Source organism: Peromyscus eremicus, chromosome 11, assembly GCF_949786415.1.
Source record: "Peromyscus eremicus chromosome 11, PerEre_H2_v1, whole genome shotgun sequence".
Taxonomy (NCBI): Eukaryota; Metazoa; Chordata; class Mammalia; order Rodentia; family Cricetidae; genus Peromyscus; species Peromyscus eremicus.
The window spans coordinates 52310286-52328450 of NC_081427.1; the positions used below are offsets into that span (position 1 = coordinate 52310286).

At 42.3% G+C, this 18165-nt stretch overlaps 1 protein-coding gene across 1 annotated transcript in view; it reads left to right on the forward strand.

The window, feature by feature from the left end:
- Positions 1-6561: 6561 nt before the first annotated feature.
- The window catches only part of Bdp1 (B double prime 1, subunit of RNA polymerase III transcription initiation factor IIIB), a 97172-nt gene continuing 85568 nt past the window's right edge, over positions 6562-18165 (forward strand). Inside the window, exons 1-5 of the mRNA XM_059276294.1 lie at positions 6562-7095; positions 11219-11498; positions 13329-13438; positions 14386-14463; positions 17259-17390. Coding sequence (XP_059132277.1) covers positions 6884-7095; positions 11219-11498; positions 13329-13438; positions 14386-14463; positions 17259-17390 — 812 coding nt within the window. The 5' untranslated portion in view covers positions 6562-6883. The remainder of the gene's footprint in view (positions 7096-11218; positions 11499-13328; positions 13439-14385; positions 14464-17258; positions 17391-18165) is intronic.

The following is an 18165-nucleotide window of genomic DNA, read 5'->3' on the forward strand; positions in this document are numbered from 1 at the left end:
CCTCTGCTGGCAGAAACGACCTCACCCGGACGGAAGAGACGGACGTCACCCCAAAGCCCGTTCAGTCGCTGCGATCCCGTTGCCCTCGGCCCGATGGGCGGAACTTGAGGAGTTTTAAGCGCGGTCTCGGGGGTCGGGTGGGGTGCATAAGACCCCGGACCGACTTCCCAAACTACACAAGAGCTGAAACAAGGGCTGAAAACACATAGGGGTGGGGGTATGGCTTGCCTAGCATGAGTGACAGACAGCCTGAGTTCCATCCCCTAGGTTCCCTTCCTTGAGCCTAGACTCGCTTTCTTCCCAGTCCGTTTTTTACAAACCGAGATAGTCTGGACACCCGAAATTTGCCTGGGTATTTAAAAGGGTCTTATTGTGGAGTATTTTGAATATCTACAAAAGTATAGATGATGCTATGGTGCACCACAACGTACATATCACCTAACTTTTACAATTCCTGGCGTGTAGAGTCAACTAATTAGAGAAAATGGGACAAAGTGCCAAGAGATGGAATGACTGGATTGAAAGTGTGGCCATAGAAGAAGAGGAGGAGAAGAGAAGGAAGGAAGGAAGGAGGGAAGGAAGAGAAAAAAGTAGCCCAGTTTTACCAATTAGTCTTGTCAGCTAGGGTATATTATTTCATTTGTATAAATCTCCTTTACCTATAAATGGGGGGGTGGGGGTGGGATTTTACTTTCCTTGCTAATGGATTAATATGAATCTGGTAAAGAGACAATGATATGAGTTCTCTCCATGTTAAAAGTGATACCAGCACTGGGCAGGGGAGTCGGATGGATCCCTAGGGCTCTGTGTTTTGTAAAAGGGGGGTGGGGGGGAGAGGGCGGCCAGGCTACTCACACCATGCAGACAGGGCACGTGGAAAGTTTTATTATTAAAGGGGGAGGGAAGAGAGGAAAAATGAAAGAAGAAGTGTGCACTACCTCAAGGCAAGAAAGAGAGAAAAAAGGAAGAAAGAAGAAGGGGAAGGGTTTTTTCCTTAAAGGGGACTTTATGTAAAATGATGTGGTCAGGACGCTGGGCAGGTCCCCAAGGGGCAGTTCTGAATGCTAACACTGGCCAGCCATCCTGGCCTAGTAGGTGAGTTCCAGGCCGATGAGAGACCATGCCTAAAAAAACATGGACTGCTCCTGAAGAGTGATAGCTAAGGTTGTCCTTTGACCTGCGTGTACACTTGTGCACACATGAAGACACGTGTGCATGCACATGTGCACTTGAGAGAAGTGCTCCATCAGTGCAGTATACAGTAGCTGTGGTGGTTTGAAAGAAAATGGCCCTATTAGGGGGTGTGGCCTTGTTGGAGTAGGCGTGGTCTTGGTGGAGTGTAAAAGGAAGTTTCTGTCCTGCCAGCAACTCCAAAATACCTGGCAGCTGCTTCCCAAATTACCTCATGGAGGCTTATATTAATTATAAATACTTGGCTGGTAGCTCGGCGTATTACTAACTACTCTTATACTTAAATTAACCCATAATTATTGTAGCTGGAGTTTTCTCTCTGGGTCCCGCCAAGTCCCCAGCAGTCCGACAGCCCACTTATAAAATAAACACACAGACGCTTATATTATTTAAACTGTTTGGCCTAATGGCTCAGGCTTCTAGCTATCTAGTTCTTACATCTTAAATCCATTTCTGTAAATCTATACCTTGCCACGTGGCTTGTGGCTTACCGGCGTCTTCACATGCTGCTTGTCATGGCGACACTGACAGTCTCCCTCCGCCTTCCTGTTCTCTCAATTCTCCTCTCTGTTAGTCCGGCCTATACTTCCTGCCCGGCTACTGGCCAATCAGTGTTTTATTTATTGACCAATCAGAGCAACACATTTGACATACAGACCATCCCACAGCAAATTATTATCTATGTTTAGCCACGTGGCTTGGTACATTTTCTCAGTATAGCATTCTCATCTTGTTTCCTCTGCGTCTGGCTGGTGACTCCTGACTCCACCCTTCTCCTTCCCAACATTCTCAGTTTGGCTTTCTCACCTAACTTCCTGCCCAGTTACCGGCCTGGCAGCTTTGTATTAACCAATGAGAGCAATACATACTCATAGTGTAGAAAAGAGTTATTCCACAGCTTTGGAGGAAGCTTGTCACTGTGGGGTTGAGCTTTGAGGTCTCCTATGCTCGAGCTATGCCCAGTGTCACAGTTCACTTCCTGTTGCCTTCAGATCAAGATGTAGAATTCTCAGTTCTTTCTCAGCGCCTTGTCTGCCTGCACACTGCCATGTCCCACCATGATGATAATAGACTGACCCTCTGAACGGTAAGGCACCCAATTAAAGGTTTTCCTTTAGGAAAGTTGCCGTGATCATGGTGTGTCTTCACAGCAATAGAAATCCTAAGACAGCAGCACTCAGTATGTTACCTATTATTTGTTGTTCTTTTAATCCCAGAGAACCTTGCACACTTCTTACCCTCCTCACATCATACCCTGTCCTGCTCAGAACTGCTTAAGGGTCAGGTGTGTGCTTCTACCAGTGAACCCTTTCTGAGTACTCAAGGAGAACGAAAGACTTTCTGGCCCAGTTGTATATAGAGGTAAGAGATCATCCATAGATCAGGAATATAGTGCAGTGGTAGATACTTGTTTAGAGTTTGCAAAGCTCTGGGTTTGAATCCCAACACCTAAAAATTCATAGTAGGAGGAAAGGAGGAACTCATTTTGGTGGAGTGTACTGTAATCCTAACACTTGGAAGACTGAAGGTCTGCACGTTTGAGGCTAACTTGGCCTGCACAGTGAGAAGAGTGCCTCACTTGTTCAAAAAAAAAAAAAATAAGAAGAAGCTGCCAGGCAGTGGTGGCACACACCTTTCATCCCAGTGCATGGAAGGCAGAGGCAGGCAGATCTCTATGAGTTTGAGACCAGCCTGATCTATGAAGCAAGTTGCAGGACAGCCAAAGCTGTTACACAGAGAAACCTTGTTTCAAAAAACCACACCTGCATGAAATATACATAATGGGTTTGGGGTTTTAAGTGTACTTGATCTTGTCCACACATAAGCTGCTCTTATAGCTGCCCCCTGAGCTTACAGGGCTAGCCCAGCCTGGCTCAGGAGCCACAGCTCTCTCTCTCTCTCTCTCTCTCTCTCTCTCTCTCTCTCTCTCTCTCTCTCTCTCTTTATTATATATAATTTAATTTAATTTTAGATGTATGGATGTTTTGAATGAATATGTGTCTGAAATTATATGTTGTGGTTACAAGGATGTACAGTGTGCACACAGAATATGTTGAGAGTTTCTGCCAGAGGGCCAGGAGCATGCCTTTAGTTCCAGCACTCCAGAAAGAGAGGCAGGCAGGTCTCAGTCTTGATGAATTTGAGTTCCAGGACAGCCAAGGCTACACGGTGAGATGCTGACCTGTCTCAGAGAAAAGAGGGGAGAACACTAGAGCAAACTAGAATATTAGTGTGTGTGTGTGTGTGTGTGTGTGTGTGTGTGTGTGAGAGAGAGAGAGAGAGAGAGAGAGAGAGAGAGAGAGAGAGAGAGAGAGAGAGCCCTTTGAAGCCAAAAGAGGATGTTGGCTACCTTGGAGCTGGATTTCGAGGCATCTGTGAACCACCTGACATGGGTACTCGGATGCCAACTCTGGTCCTCGGGATAGAGCAGCAAGTGCTTCACTGCTGACAATCTCTCCAGCCTACAAACTGTAGAATTTTAAAATTACTGCTGACAATAACACCTTACTGCATGACTTGTCTAACAACTGTCCGTAAAGATTAACTTGGGTGGGGGAACTGGGGAGCTGACGCCACAGTAAAGAGCAGTTGTTGTCCAGGACCCACAGGGTGGCTCACACTCATCCATAACTTCAGCACCAGGGCATTTGATGTTATCTTCTCACCACCCAAGGTGCCAGGCACACATGCGTACATGCAAGAAAACTCTCTCATACATATAAAATAAAAATAAACACATCTATAAAAACCAAGAAGAAAAATCTTCATAAATTTTTGTTTTATGCTTTTACTAGTGGGGAATTAAATCTAAATCAGTTTGATTTCCTTATCTACAAAGTTGTGACAACATCTTGGATTCTTAGGTGGGACACAGGATTTATGAAAAGGCCTTGCATAAGAACTTGCTGTGGACAGCTGTGTGTCCCAGCAGTGACTACAAGATTCATAAGATAACTTTGGAATGGTGTTCTTTCACAAGTATTTATTTATTGATTGTTGAAGTCTTGATGTGTAACCTTAGCTGGCCTGGAACTGGCTGTTCAGAACAGTCTATTCTTAAACTCAGACAATTCCCCGGTCTTGGCCTCTTGACTGATGGGATTACAAGCATGTGCCATCACTCCTAGCATTTTGCAATTTCTTGAACATTGTTATATATTTTAATACTGCTGACTGATCCCAAGACCTTACATATACTCAGTACTGAACTGTACTTTCAGGTTTCCTGCCCTTCTGCCTGCTCGCGCTCTCTCTCTCTCTCTCTCTCTCTCTCTCTCTCTCTCTCTCTCTCTCTCTCTCTCTCTCTCTCTGTGTGTTTGTTAGGGTCTCATGTAGCCCAGACTGTATTGGAACTTGATATACAGCTGAGGAAGACCTTGAAGTTATGATCTTCTTGCCTCTGTTTCTCAAGTACTGGGGTCAAGGCACTTCCTACCACACCCAGCTAGAATGTTCTTACAAAAAGTTTCTTTTCAAGAAGATAGAGCTTTATGCTTTTCTGTGTCATGGTTCAATACTGCTTCATTACTACAGGGTAAACCTTAGGGCTGCCTATTTTTTCTTCCCATCATAAAGGCCTTGTAAAACTTTTTTTTTTAAAAAAAAGATTTATTATTATGTATACAGTGTCCTGCCTGCATGCCAGAAGAAGGCACCAGATCTCATTACAGATGGTTGGGAGCCACCATGTGGTTGCTGGGAATTGAACTCAGGTCCTCTGCAAGAACAGCTAGTGCTCTTAAACGCTGAGCCATCTCTCCAGCCCTTGAGAAACTTTCTTACTGCAAGCAACCCAGGACTCTTATTATATCACCCTTGAAATCTCTTTCATTACATTTAATATTCTTTTTTTTTTTTAAGAATGTATAATTCTATCTGCATGTATGCCTGCATGCCAGAAGAGGGCACCAGATCTCATTACGGATGGTTGTGAGCCACCATGTAGTTGCTGGGAATTGATCTCAGGACCTCTGGAAAGAGCAGCCAGTGCTCTTAACCTCTGAGCCATCTCTCCAGCCCACATTTAATATTCTTAATTATCTTGTTCATTTGCTTTGCATTTTCTCATCTGTAACACAGAATGTCTTATTGCTCTGTTGCTATCTCTAAGCAGATTAAGAATACTCATAATGTGCAAAGTTTATAGAGTATAATAATTTTTGATAGGAAATATGTTTACATTTAAGTGTATAAAAGCACATACAGTGAATGTCTTCCTATAAAGTGTTTCATAGCTTCTCTTTCAATAGGTTACCATTTGCAATTTCTTCACACAAGAATTTCAAATTGTTTTGCTCAATTTAAAAGTTCTCGGCAGAGGTGGGGAGTTAGAGCAGTGGCTCAGAGGTTAAGATCATTTCCTGTTCTTTCTGTGGGTCCTAGTTTGGTTCTCAGCAGCCACATCAGGAGTCTAAGAAACACCTGTAATGCTCTGACTTCCCTAGGCACCCACACATAGCACACCCCCTCCATATTCATAAACTTCCTTTTTCTTTCTTGTAGAGTTTGGTAGCACATGCATGCCTGTAATCTCAACACTCAGCACATGAAGGCAGGAAGACCAAGAATTGAAGGCCAGTCTTGGCTATAAGAGACTGTCTCAAAAATCTAAAACAAACAGTTTCTATACTCTGGGGATGCACTGGTGGTAAGACACTGCTCTCATTCTTTTTTCTTTCCTTTCTTTCTTTCTTTCTTTCTTTCTTTCTTTCTTTCTTTTTTTTTTTTTTTTTTTTTTTAATTCGGAGCTGAGGACTGAACCCAGGGCCTTGCGCTTGCTAGGCAAGCACTCTACCACTGAGCTAAATCCGCAACCCCACTATTTCATTTTTGTTTTGTCTTATTTTATTGTCTTTTTGAGGTAAGGTCTTGCTAGATAGTCCAGGCTGGTCTGGAACTTGTCGTGACCTTCCTGTAAGCGTTGGGGGCTTGGACACAAAGGGATCCTGGCGGTAGGAGCCAAGGAATACCACAAAGTCACTGTAAGCATAGCAGCTTATAGCCCTGCTCCAGGGAAAGGTTTCCCCAGTGCAAGTTTAACAACTCTGATCAGTCTCCCAGCGCTGGGATAGTAGGCATGCACCACAAGTCTCTGCATTCTTGCACACTTTGACTCTTTTCGAGAACTCCTTAATAGTCCATAAAAGATTCAGTTAAGTGGGCTGGGGGTGAAGTTCCGTGGTGAAGTACCATGCATGCGGAGCATCTAGCGGTCCTGGGTTCAAACTCCAGCACCGCGCACGGGGGAGGGGGCATTACAAGTTAGAGCCAGAGGATCAAGCTGCTTCCGCGCTCCCTTTTCAGCAACACCTGCGGTCATACAGAAGAAAGAATATCTATCTTTGAGTTAAAAATCTCTGCTTCACAGGTAACCGAAGCTGCGGAGCGTTGCAGTTGCTATGGTTCCCGGCGCCCGCAGTGTGACGTCAGTCGGCGGCGCCGTGTGATTACGTTATGGTTTCCGGCGCCTTTTTGCCAGCCGGGACGCGGGGAGGAGAAACTTAGCTTTTAGTGTGGCGGGGTCATGAAGAGAAGACGGTGGCAGGAGAGCGGAGGAGGCGGAGGGGCCGCGAGATTGCGGTAGCCAGCGCCGTGCTGGTGACTGTGACTGTGTGGGAGGACGAGGGCAGCGGCCGGGGCTGTGGGCTGAGCGCGGCTGTGGAGCCGCCGCTCCCGGCCCCCTGGCTCCGCCATGTTCCGCAGGGCACGCCTTAGCGTGAAGCCGAATGTCAGGCCTGGTGTAGGCGCCAGGGGCTCCGCCGCTCCCAATCTCCATCGTGGACCCGAGGCTCCCAAGCCTCCCGAGCCTGCCACCGAGTCCGCTCCGAAGCCAGCGGCGCCCACAGATGTGCCTGCGGTGGATTCCGGGGGAGCGGAGCCCCAGGAAAAGGCTCCCGGGACCAGGTAAGGTCTTGCAGAACGAGTAGGAAGCCGAACTGTTGGATTTTTACCACGGAGTACCTTGTCTGCAGCAAGCCTTTGATTTGAGCTGGGTGAAACCACTCCTAGCTGCAGTTTAATTCCCTGATCGGAGGGTGCGACTACTTATTCTGTCACGATTCTCGATGAGACCATTTTTTTTTTTTTTAAACAGGGATGGGAATCCAGGTTTCACAATTCTGAAGTGAAGAATAGGCACACTATCACTTGGATACTTAATTAATTGTCCTGGAGTACTTTACATGGAAAGCAGTTTGGGATTTTCATTTTGTGAATATTTACTTTTAAAAAGGAGAGCACCACTGTTGCTTGAATTTTTTTTTCTCCCTCCACGCGGTGATGCGGTTGAACCCAGCGCCTCATGCGTGTTAGGCAAGCTCCCTGCCATTGAGCCACACCTGCAGCATTTGTCAAAAGGGAAGAGACTCATTGCTTATTTTGGTTTCAGTGTGTACTCCTTTATAGTTACTATGTTTCCCGAATTAAGACGCCTCGCGTCAAATGCCACCTTTGAATTTAGGACTCTCCTACTTAGTTTAACAACTCAGCGTAGGCTGTCCTCAGGGATAACTTATTCCTCTGTTAGATGTAGTTAGTAGTACCTCCTTTGGGGCAATATCGTGAGATCAGATATGATTATATAATAAACTGTTTTCAACATGACATGGGAGAGTAGTTCCCCCAAATTTACTGGTTTCAAAAAAGGTGACGAGAACCAAGTGTAGTGTCCTAGCAATAGAGAGGCAGAGGCAGGGGGATCTCTGTGAGTTCGAGGCCAGCCGGGTCTACATAGTGAGTTCTAGAACAGTCAGAGCTACGTAGTGAGATGCTGTCTCAAAAAACAAAACAAACAAGGAAAGATGATAGTACAGATTAAAGATGTGACAGATTAATACTGTGATTGCAGTTTTTATAATATGAAGCGGAAAAAGCCTGTAAACTACTAACAACATCAAGTGACAGGAAGATGGTACAAATTATGTTTGCATAGCAACATTTCTTCTGCTGATCTGAGTTGGTACTGTGTGTTATTTTGATACTTTCAAGGTTCTCCATAATTTCCAAGTTTCTTACTTGAATCTATTTGGAAATTTCTACATAGAATGAAAATACCAATATTAGTCACTGCTCAAAAGGGTTTGGAGATTTTTGCTAACTATGTAGGAATGCATGCTGATTGATATTTTATAAATTTTATAAATCGGCCATAGTCCTAAGACTAGATTATTTACACATACACACATATAAACTTGTTTGTTTATTTTGTGGGTTTTTTGTTTGTTTGTTTTTGGAGACAGGATTGCACTATGTAGCTTTGACTTGCCTGGAACAAAGAGATCCAACTGCCTCTGTCTCCGGAGTGCTGGGATTAAAAGCATGTGTCACCATGCCCAGCAATTTCCTTTTTTTCTAAGACAGAATTTCATGTAGCTCAGGTTGGCCTAGAACTCACTGTGCATGAGAAGACGCCCTTAAATTTCTAGTCCTCCTGCTTTACCTTCTGAATGCTGAGATGACAGATGTGTGCCATGATGCCTGGTTTATGTGGTGCTGGGGATGGGAGCCAGGCCTCTGCATGCTGACCAGGCTTGGTCACATCCCAAGTCCTTTTCCTTATTTAATGAGATCATTTTGTTCTGGGTTTTTGCTAGTTGTAGAAACCAACAGAATATGCATTTAACATATAAAATGTCAATGGTTGATATGTTATATTGTTTTAAGGGCCACAGTTTTGGGTAGAGAGTGCTAGGGACTGAACCCCAGAGCTTTGTGCATATTAGACAAGCAATCTACCATTGACTTCTATCTATCTTCAGCTCTAAGAAAAGAGCTTAAATTAAAAGTCTTTTTGGAGAGATTATTCCATAGATTAAGGTAGCTTCAATTTTTATATAGAACTAACGATAAAATATGATAAAAGTAGACCTTTAAAAATCTCAATTTATATGCCCCCTTCCTCCCCCCCCCCTTTTAAAATTTCTGTCTCTCTGTCCCTATTTCTATCTCTATCATCTATGTGCGTTGGTGTTTTGCCTGTATATATGTATGTATGTCCATGTGAGGGCATCACATCTCTTGGAACTGGAGCTATATGCAGTTATGAGCTACTATGTAGATGCTGAGAATTGAACCAGGGACCTCTGGAAGTGCAGCCAGTGCTCTTAACTGATGAGCCATCTCTCTAGCTCCTATACTCCCTTTTTAACATTAAAATTTTAACTGATACAAAGTAATAATACTTATTTATAGAGTACAATGTGTTATTTCAATATGTATTTAGATTGTATCACAGTATGGTATATCACCTTAAAAGTTTATTGTTTCTTTGTGTTGAGAATATTGCAGATCTTTTCTATAACCATCTTGTGAAAAAAAATTGTTGTCAACCATAGTTATTCAACCATGCTATACTATATTTAGAAATAGATGTTAATGCTATTTTAGAGCTACATCCCTGGTTTCCTTTCTTTTTTTTTGTTTTTTTAGACAGGGTTTCTCTGTGTGCCCCTGGCTGTCCTGGAACTCTCTGTAGAGCAGGCTGGGCTTGAACTCAGAGATCTGCCTGCCTAGTGATGTGACTAAAGGCGTATGCCATTATGTCTGGCTTTTTCTTTTTAAAAATTTTTATGTATATGGGTGTTCTGCCTTCGTGTATGTCTGTGCACCACATGCATGCCTGGTGCCCGTGGAAACCAGAAGACGGTATCAAATCCCCTGGAACTGGAGTTGCAGACAGTTGTGAGCCACATCTGGGTTCTGGGAATTGAACCCAGGTTCTCTAGAACAGCCAGTGCTCTTAATCTTGAGTTATGACTCCAGCCTCATTTCTTTCTTTTTTTTTTTGTTTTTTTGTTTTTTTAGACAGGGTTTCTCTGTGTAGCCTTGGCTGTCCTGGAACTCGCTCTGTAGACTAGGCTGACCTCAAACTCAGAAACAATCTGCCTGCCTCTGCCTCCTGAGTGCTGGGATTAAAGGTGTGCACCACCACTACACAGCTATCCAGCCCCATTTCTGAGTGACTTGTATCTAATCTGTACCACAGCCAATATGACTAGATCTTTTTTTTTTTGAACTAGGGTCTCATGTAGCCTAAGCTAGCCTCAAACTCAGTATGTTGCTGGGGATTATCTTAAACTTCTAATCCTTCTGAGTATTGGGATTTCAGACATGGAGCAAAACAACAATAACAAAAATGTCCAAGCCTCTCAGCTATGTAGTTATTAAAATTGGCTAATTAAGCCTTGTTCTGTGACTTCATTATTGTTGCTGTTTCTTGTACTCAGCATATTATTAGTGTTTTCTGTTGTGCTTAGGGACTCAAGTTTGGTAAAGATTAACTTAAACAGCCTGCCTTAGAATGTACATACACCAAAACTAATATTTCTTTTAGGTTGTTTTTTAGAGTGTGTGTGTATGTGTGTATGTGTGTGTATGAGTGACTCCCACATGTGTGCAGGTGTCCATGGAGGACAGAAATGTCAGATCTTTGGAGCTAGAGTTTCCAGGTGTTTGTGAGGTCCTGATGTTAGTGCTGGGAACTGATTCTGGTCCTGTGGAGGAGGAGTAGTACACTTAACTGGCTCACTAGTCCCACTTGGTTTTGAGACGGTCTTACCTGGTAGGTAGCTCAAGCTGGTTGGAACTCGCTGTGTAACCCTGACTGGCTTCATACTCTCGGCAGTCTGTCTACCTCAGCTTCCCAAGTGCTAGGAATAGAGTCTGAGCTAAGACGAAGACCACATCCAGCTAAGGGAGTTGTAATCAACATAAATCTGAAGTCAGTCGTGGTTTTATGTTTGTTTTCCTTCTGTTTAATGAGACTTTACTGTTTTAAAACTGGCATATAAAAAAGAAGATTCATGGGCTGGGAAGGTGGCTCAGCAGTTAAGGGCATTGACTGCTCTCCCAAAGAACTTGGGTTCAAATCTCAGCATCCACATGGCAGGGAACAACTGTCTGTAACTCCAAGATCTGACACTCTACACAGACTTAACTGCAGGCAAAAATACGAATGCACATAAAATAAAAGTAAATAAATAAGTAAACAAAAGAAGATTCATGATATCCCATTTTTTTAAAATTTCAGTAGTGCTGCAAAGACTGGTGATGAAAATAATGATGAAGAGTCCAGCAAACCGTCCTCTACTGCTGCTCAGAGAAGAAAGCGAGTGTCAGGCACTTCTGGTCCTGTTAAGCCTCCTGTCAGTGTTCCTTCACAGTGTCTTCCCTCACCTACAGTTCCTCACGAGGCTCCCCAGCCAGACCCTGCTCCAGCGAAAGAGAAACAGCCGTGTTCAGACAGATACCGAATATATAAAGCCCGGAAACTGAGAGAAATGCTGAAAGAAGAACTGAGAAAAGAGAAGGTAAGTGAGCAAACTCAAAGTTGAGATGTTGCCTGCTAGATTTCTGTATTTCGGTTAGTATAACAGGCTACCTTTAGAAGAAGCAGCAGCATGTGCCGAAATTGATGGGGGAATAATATCAGATAATGACTCGTGAACATAACGTCTTTTGTAGTACAAAGTAAACCTTGTGAATTTACTTTTTTTTTCAACTGACAGACTTTATTATTATTACTATTTATTCATTGTCTTTTTTTGTAGTGGGTAGGGGTGAGACAGGATCTTGTTCTTTAGGTCACTGTGTGACTGACCCAGCCACCAGAATCTTGTATCATCACGTTTGTCTTGATAGTCATTTTAAAATTATTATTATATTCATTTATATTTTCCACTAGTTTGAGTGACAGCAAAAAGGTTTTTTTTATGAACATGTGGATAGATACACAAGCATATGAAAATAGTTTCCATAAAAATGTCTTAAATGATATGGAATATTTAATTGAATTAAAATAAGTATAATCGAGCAATGTGAATTGGTAATGTTTTAAATTGAACTATGGCAAAAACCTTACGGAATACATACAGTAGAGTGTGTGTCCCTTTTAGTTGATGACAGTATACATGAGCAGTAGTAAAGCTGGCTTTGGAGCTAGAAAATTAGGCTTTATTTCTTACTAGCGGTGTGATGCTGGGTTGTGGTGATATTGTGTTCCCCAAAATATTGTGCACCCTAATAAACTTATCTGGGGTCAGAGAACAGAACAGCCACGAGATACAGAGGCCAGAAAATGGTGGCACACACATCTTTAATCCTAGCATTCCAGAGGCAGAAATCCGTCTGGATCTCTGTGAGTTCAAGGCCACACTGGAAACAGCCAGGCATAGTGACACAAGCCTTTAATCCCAGGAAGTGATGGCAGGAAGCAGAAAGGTATATAAAGTGTGAAAACCAGGAACTAGAGCTGGTTAAACTTTTAGGCTTTTAGCAGCAGTTCAGCTGAGATTCATTCTGGATGAGGACACAGGCTTCCAGTCTGAGGAAACAGGATCAGCTGAGGAATTGACGAGGTGAGATTAGCTGTGGCTTGTTCTGCTTCTCTGATCATTCAGCGTTCACCCCAATACCTGACTCCAGCTTTGATTTTATTTTATTTTATTTTATTTTATTTATTTTTTTTTTTTTAAATTTTATTACTTTATGCGTGTGCATGTTTGCTTGTATGAATGTATGTGCACCACATTTGTGCCTGGTGCCCATGGAGTCCAGAAGAGAGCATCGGATCACCAGCTTTGATTTTATTAATAAGACCTTTTAAGATTCCTGCTACACTGGGTGGCTTAGTCTTCTTGTATCTCTGTCTTTCCTTATCTGTAAAATATTACCAATAATGATACCAATGCCTCACTGGAGGGCTTTGAGTACTGGAGTTTGGATCCCCGCAGCTATGTAACAAGTTGGGCATCCCACAAATAGCTGTAATCTCAGCTCTGAGAGGGTCTAGGATCATTGGGTCTTGCTGGCTTCCACTCGAATAAGTAGAGAGTAATAGAGGGTGACACTCAGTGCCCTTTTCTGGGCTCCATGGAGCAATGCACAGACACACCTACACATGCCCACACATGTGTGCATGCACACAAGTCAAATTACATCATAATAAAACATCTATAATAAAATCTCTAATTCTAATTTTAAAGAAGCTACTAAGGTTATTGTATAATACAATATTCAAGTTATAAGTGATTTCTTAAAATTAGTCATAATTGTAATATTAAAGCACTTTAAGTCAGTGGGGTGTATATTTGAGTTTAGTGTGTCTGAAATTATTCTGTTTATAAAATCTCTGTATATAGAAACAATGGAAAAACAAATTTGCTACAAATGAAAGCCAGAGGCCACTAGATCGTTCAAAAATGACTATGAGAGACTTCATATATTACTTACCAGATAACAATCCAATGACGTAAGTAAATGTATCTATGTTTTTATTTCATACATTGGGTGTGTAGTGATAGGGCACTTTTAGAGTACAGTTTCTTGTTTTTCAGAAGCTTGTTGGTAGGATAAATTTCTAACAAAATGAGGATAGACACATTTTTCTCCTCTGGTGCTCAGGTCTAAGCTGATGTTCTTCTGATTTGAGGTACTCACAGCCATGTTCTATCAAGTCACTACTTTCTGGGATGAAAATGATGTCCTTCCTTTATCTCCAAGATTAAAAGGGGCTTCTGTATTGTTTTAAGTATTGGGATTCTATTTCTTACATACTACGATGTGATATAAAGGAAGGTATAGTTTTTATGCCCTATTTTATTAGTAATGGTGCAATTTGAGTAACAAGTTCTTCATGAACAAGCTTTAATTAAAGTTAGCCTGAGGTAGAAGCAGAAATCTTATAAATCTGCTCCTCGTGTTTTTGGTGGTGTAGGATGTGGAATTAGCATATTCTTCCATATGAACTTCTTTTGCGGTCACCCGGTCTTTGTTGGCCTCGCTGAAGGAAGGGCCAGAAACCCAGGTTTGAGTTTGACAACTAGCTGCTGGAGATGAGTCACCTAGACTGCTTCATTTCCCAGAACTGAGAGTCTCTCTTCACTAAGGAGTTAGAGGGGAGAAACATTTCTAGTCTAGGGCCCAGCAGATATTGGTACTTGATGAGTTTTTGACTGGAAAATCTTCTATTGATTTATTTATTTAGGTTGGGGTGTGTGTTGGGGATCAAGTTCATTCTCGGCCTTCACTGAGCTCATTGCCTAGGCGTAAGTGAAAAAGTGACTGCTGAACATTAGTCATGAAGTGTTATAGTATATTGTATTAAAAATGGAAGCTAAGGGAATTTTCTTCTTGCTATAGATAGAGTTGATAAAATATCAATTTATTAAAAAATATTCTTTTATTTGTACTTAACAGTTCTTCAGTGGAACTAGAAAAGAAAGTTGAACAAGAAAAGAAAGCTGAAAAGTCCTTGGCTCCCACCCCGACAAGAGAGTGAGCATCTTATCTCTTTCTTTTTCAGTCTGTTGTATGAGGTGCTTTTCTGTTGTTGCTGGCCACCATGTTGGGGCCACACACAGATGCCCCACCACTGAGTTATACCCAGCCATTGGATACACTTTTAAAATGAAAGCTAATGTCCTTTCTTCCTTTCTTTTTTCTTCCTTCCTCCCTTTCTTCTTCCCTTCCTCCCTCCCTCCTTCCATCCCTCCCTTCCTTCCTTTCTTTTTTTTTTGCTTATGCATTCGTTTGGCATACGTGTGTGTTTGCACGTGTGTCTTATATAGGCACATGTGTTTGTCTTTCTCAGTTGCTCTTTATTTATTGAGGCAAGGTCTCTTGCTGATTTTGGCTTGTCTGTCTAATCAGCTTGCTTCCAAAATCCCTTGTCTATGATTTTTGAGTGCTGGCTGCTAGGCCTGCCCATTTTTTACATGAGTTTTGAGGATCCAAACTCAATCCCTCACGCTTGTGGGCAAACATTTATCCACTGAACACTCCCTATCCCCAGCCCTCAAATGGAATTTTCTGTTGTACTATAATTACATTTGGTTGGTTCCTAAAAATGGACTCATTTAAGAATAGATGCTCTGAGGATAGCTGAGGCTACATAGAGAAACCCTGTCTCCAAAAAAAAAAAAAAAAAAAGGAAAGAAAGAAATATAGGAGCTCTAGCTGGGTATAGTAATTTATGTGTCTAATCCTTTCCCTTAAGAACCTGAGGCAGGAGAATCTCAAGTTCAAGACTAGCTTGGACTACTGATGTGCAGCATTTTTCATGGAGCAATGTGAGTAAATGTCTACTTGCCCCAGATAAGGTGCTGGTGACAGACCCATAAGGATACTACCAGAGTCCAACTTGGTGAACCATTGAGTTTTATGGGTGTTAATTATCAGGAATACAAATGAGAGGTTACTTACAAGAGCATAAGTTATTTCAAAGACAGCTGCATCACCAGAGCCCAACCCAGCATGGGTGATGACTCATGAAAGCTGGGAACCTAGCACTCTGCCCAGCATGGAGGCAGTTCAACAGGTTGGAGACACCACGTCTCAGTTGGCCTGAGTCTCCTCTAGTCAGCTTGGCTTATCTGAGAGTGTCTCAGTCTTCACTGCTTCTCTGCACTCAGAGAGGGAAGTTCAGTTTTAGGGACTTCCTGAAGCCTTTGAATTGTTAGCTCTTGAGCTTATGAAGCTTTTCTCTAGGAACATCCATGTCTTAAGCTTCTCACTCACACAGAAGGTTCTGTTTTGGAGGAAATTGTCACACAACAGCTCCATAGGGAGAACCTGTCTCAAAACCACACACACACACCACACTCTTTCAGAATGAAAGGTCTGCAGTATTTGTGTAATGAATATGTAATTGACTAATACTATGATTTACATTTACGCTTGCATATGCATGCCTTCGTGTCCATGTGAGTGCCACAGCTTGGGAGGTCATAGGACAGCCCGAGAGTCAGTTCTCTTCTTCCAACATTTGTGTTCCATGTACTGAACACGGGGTGTCAGGTTTGACCACAAGTTCCTCTCTTTGCCCGCTGAGCCATCTCATCTCACTGGCCTTATGAGTTTTGAATTAAAGATGTTCAGATTTTAAGACAGGGTCTCACTGTGTAGCCTTGGCTGGCCTAGAACTTGCTATGTAGATTAGGCAGGGCCCTGAACTTACAGAAATCAGCCTTCTCTGTCTCTGAGTGCTAGGGCTAAAGTCATGTACCACTATGCCCAGCAAATGGAGTTGTTTGTTGTAGTAAAATAGTAGCTTTAAGTGGCAAAAGATTCAAAAGGAACAAAGGGAATGTTGACAAATGTCTTCCCACCTTTGTTTCTTTGTGGTTTAAAAGTCTGTAGTTTCCCCTCCCCCAGGCAACATGTTACCACTTAAAAGAGCACATTTATTTTCATTACATGTGTTTATTGTGTGTGTGCAGTGTGTATTTGTGTGTTTATATGTGGGCACATGCATGCCACGGAGAGTGTGGAAGGTGAGAAGATAGTTTGTGGGAGTCATTGTGTGTTCTGGAGATTGAACTCAGGTCATCCAGCTTTGTGCAAGTACCTTATCCCACCAAGCCATCTCATCAGCTCACCAATTTTTAAATACATCATTCCAGATTTATAATTTATGTGTACTTCAATAAAATATTAAGCAGACATTGTAGTAGAATGTAAGATTTGGATTCACCTTTTGAAAAACTAAGTTATAATTGGATAGGAGCAAGAAGTTGTGCTGGAAGTTTGCCCCTCAGGCTGACTGACTACCTGAGGGCTGGACAAGGTAGTGTACCTTTGTGAGCCCAGCAGTTGAGGGCTGAGGCTGAGTCTAGCATGGAGCCACATAGTGAGGACCAGCCTACCTAGGGCTTCAGAGCAAGATCCTACTTCCTAGACTAAGCAACTCAAAAAGATCTATTAGTATAGATAGTTCAGAAAGCTAGGAAAATAGATTTTGCATATTTTTATCACAAAGCAATGAGAAATGTTTGACAAGATAGAAATATTTAGCTTAATTTAAACATCATACTATATTTTTATCAATGGAAACATCACATGATAGCATTACTGCAATTTTCATGTGTTTCTGTATGAGTTGAAGAGATTAGGGGCCTCCTTAGTGCCAAGATTACATTGTGTACCACCACGACTGGCAGGTCATGTTTGTTCAGTTCAGTTATAGGGAAAGTTTGAAATAGCTGGGGTGTTGCTTTTTTAATAACTTGTTTCGAATCTGGACTGTTCAGGAAGTACTTGTGTTTTGTTGCTAATCGACTATTTACTTTTAGTAGACAAGAAAGTCAGAGCACTCCTGATGCTGACAATAATGGAGAGGAGGAGGAGGAGGCGGATGATGGGCCACTGCTGGTTCCTCGAGTCAAAGTGGCAGAAGATGGCTCTATTATTTTAGATGAGGAAAGGTGAGTTAAGGGGATGGGGCGAGAGGGAGGAGGGAGGGGATGGCAGAGAACACCGGTTGTTTGTCTAAGGAGAGGTTCTGTTTCTGAATCTGTCAGTATAACTCTTTAACCCCACTGTGTAAATATACACAGTGGGGTTAAATATTGGAAACAGAAAGGGGGACTAAATTAATCTGTTATTGTAGCATGTTTTGCGTGAGATGTATCACTGTCCTATTTTCTGTCAACCTGACTTGGTTTTACTCATTCCTGTTCTGTTAACCCAGTCCAGCTGCTGAATCAGCTGTGCGTTATTATCCAATGAGGGTGGAATTCTAGGATTTACTCAGTCTTGAAGTTGGTATTTAGGTTTTATCACATTATTCACTAATTTCACTTTGTTCGTTTGAGTTTTTGAAACCCGGTCTCACTGTATAGCCCTGGCTGGCCTGGAACTCACTTTGTAGACCAGGTTGGCCTCGAACTTTACAGGGGTCCACCTTTCTCTGCCTTCTGACTGCTAGGATTAAAGTTATATGTCACTACACCTCACCCTAATTTCATATTTTGGTATATGGCTGTAATGGACGATCTCTTGGAATCTGAGTTATATGTGATTATAAGCTGTCTGATGTGGGTGCTGGGAACTGAATTTGAGTCTTGGAAGAGCAGCAAGCATTTTTTTTTTTTTAAAAACATACACATACACATATTTGTTTTTTAATCATTGAGAGTTTTAAATTTTGTACATGTTTTGATCATATTTCCAGATCCACTTCATTCCTTTTTAAACCCT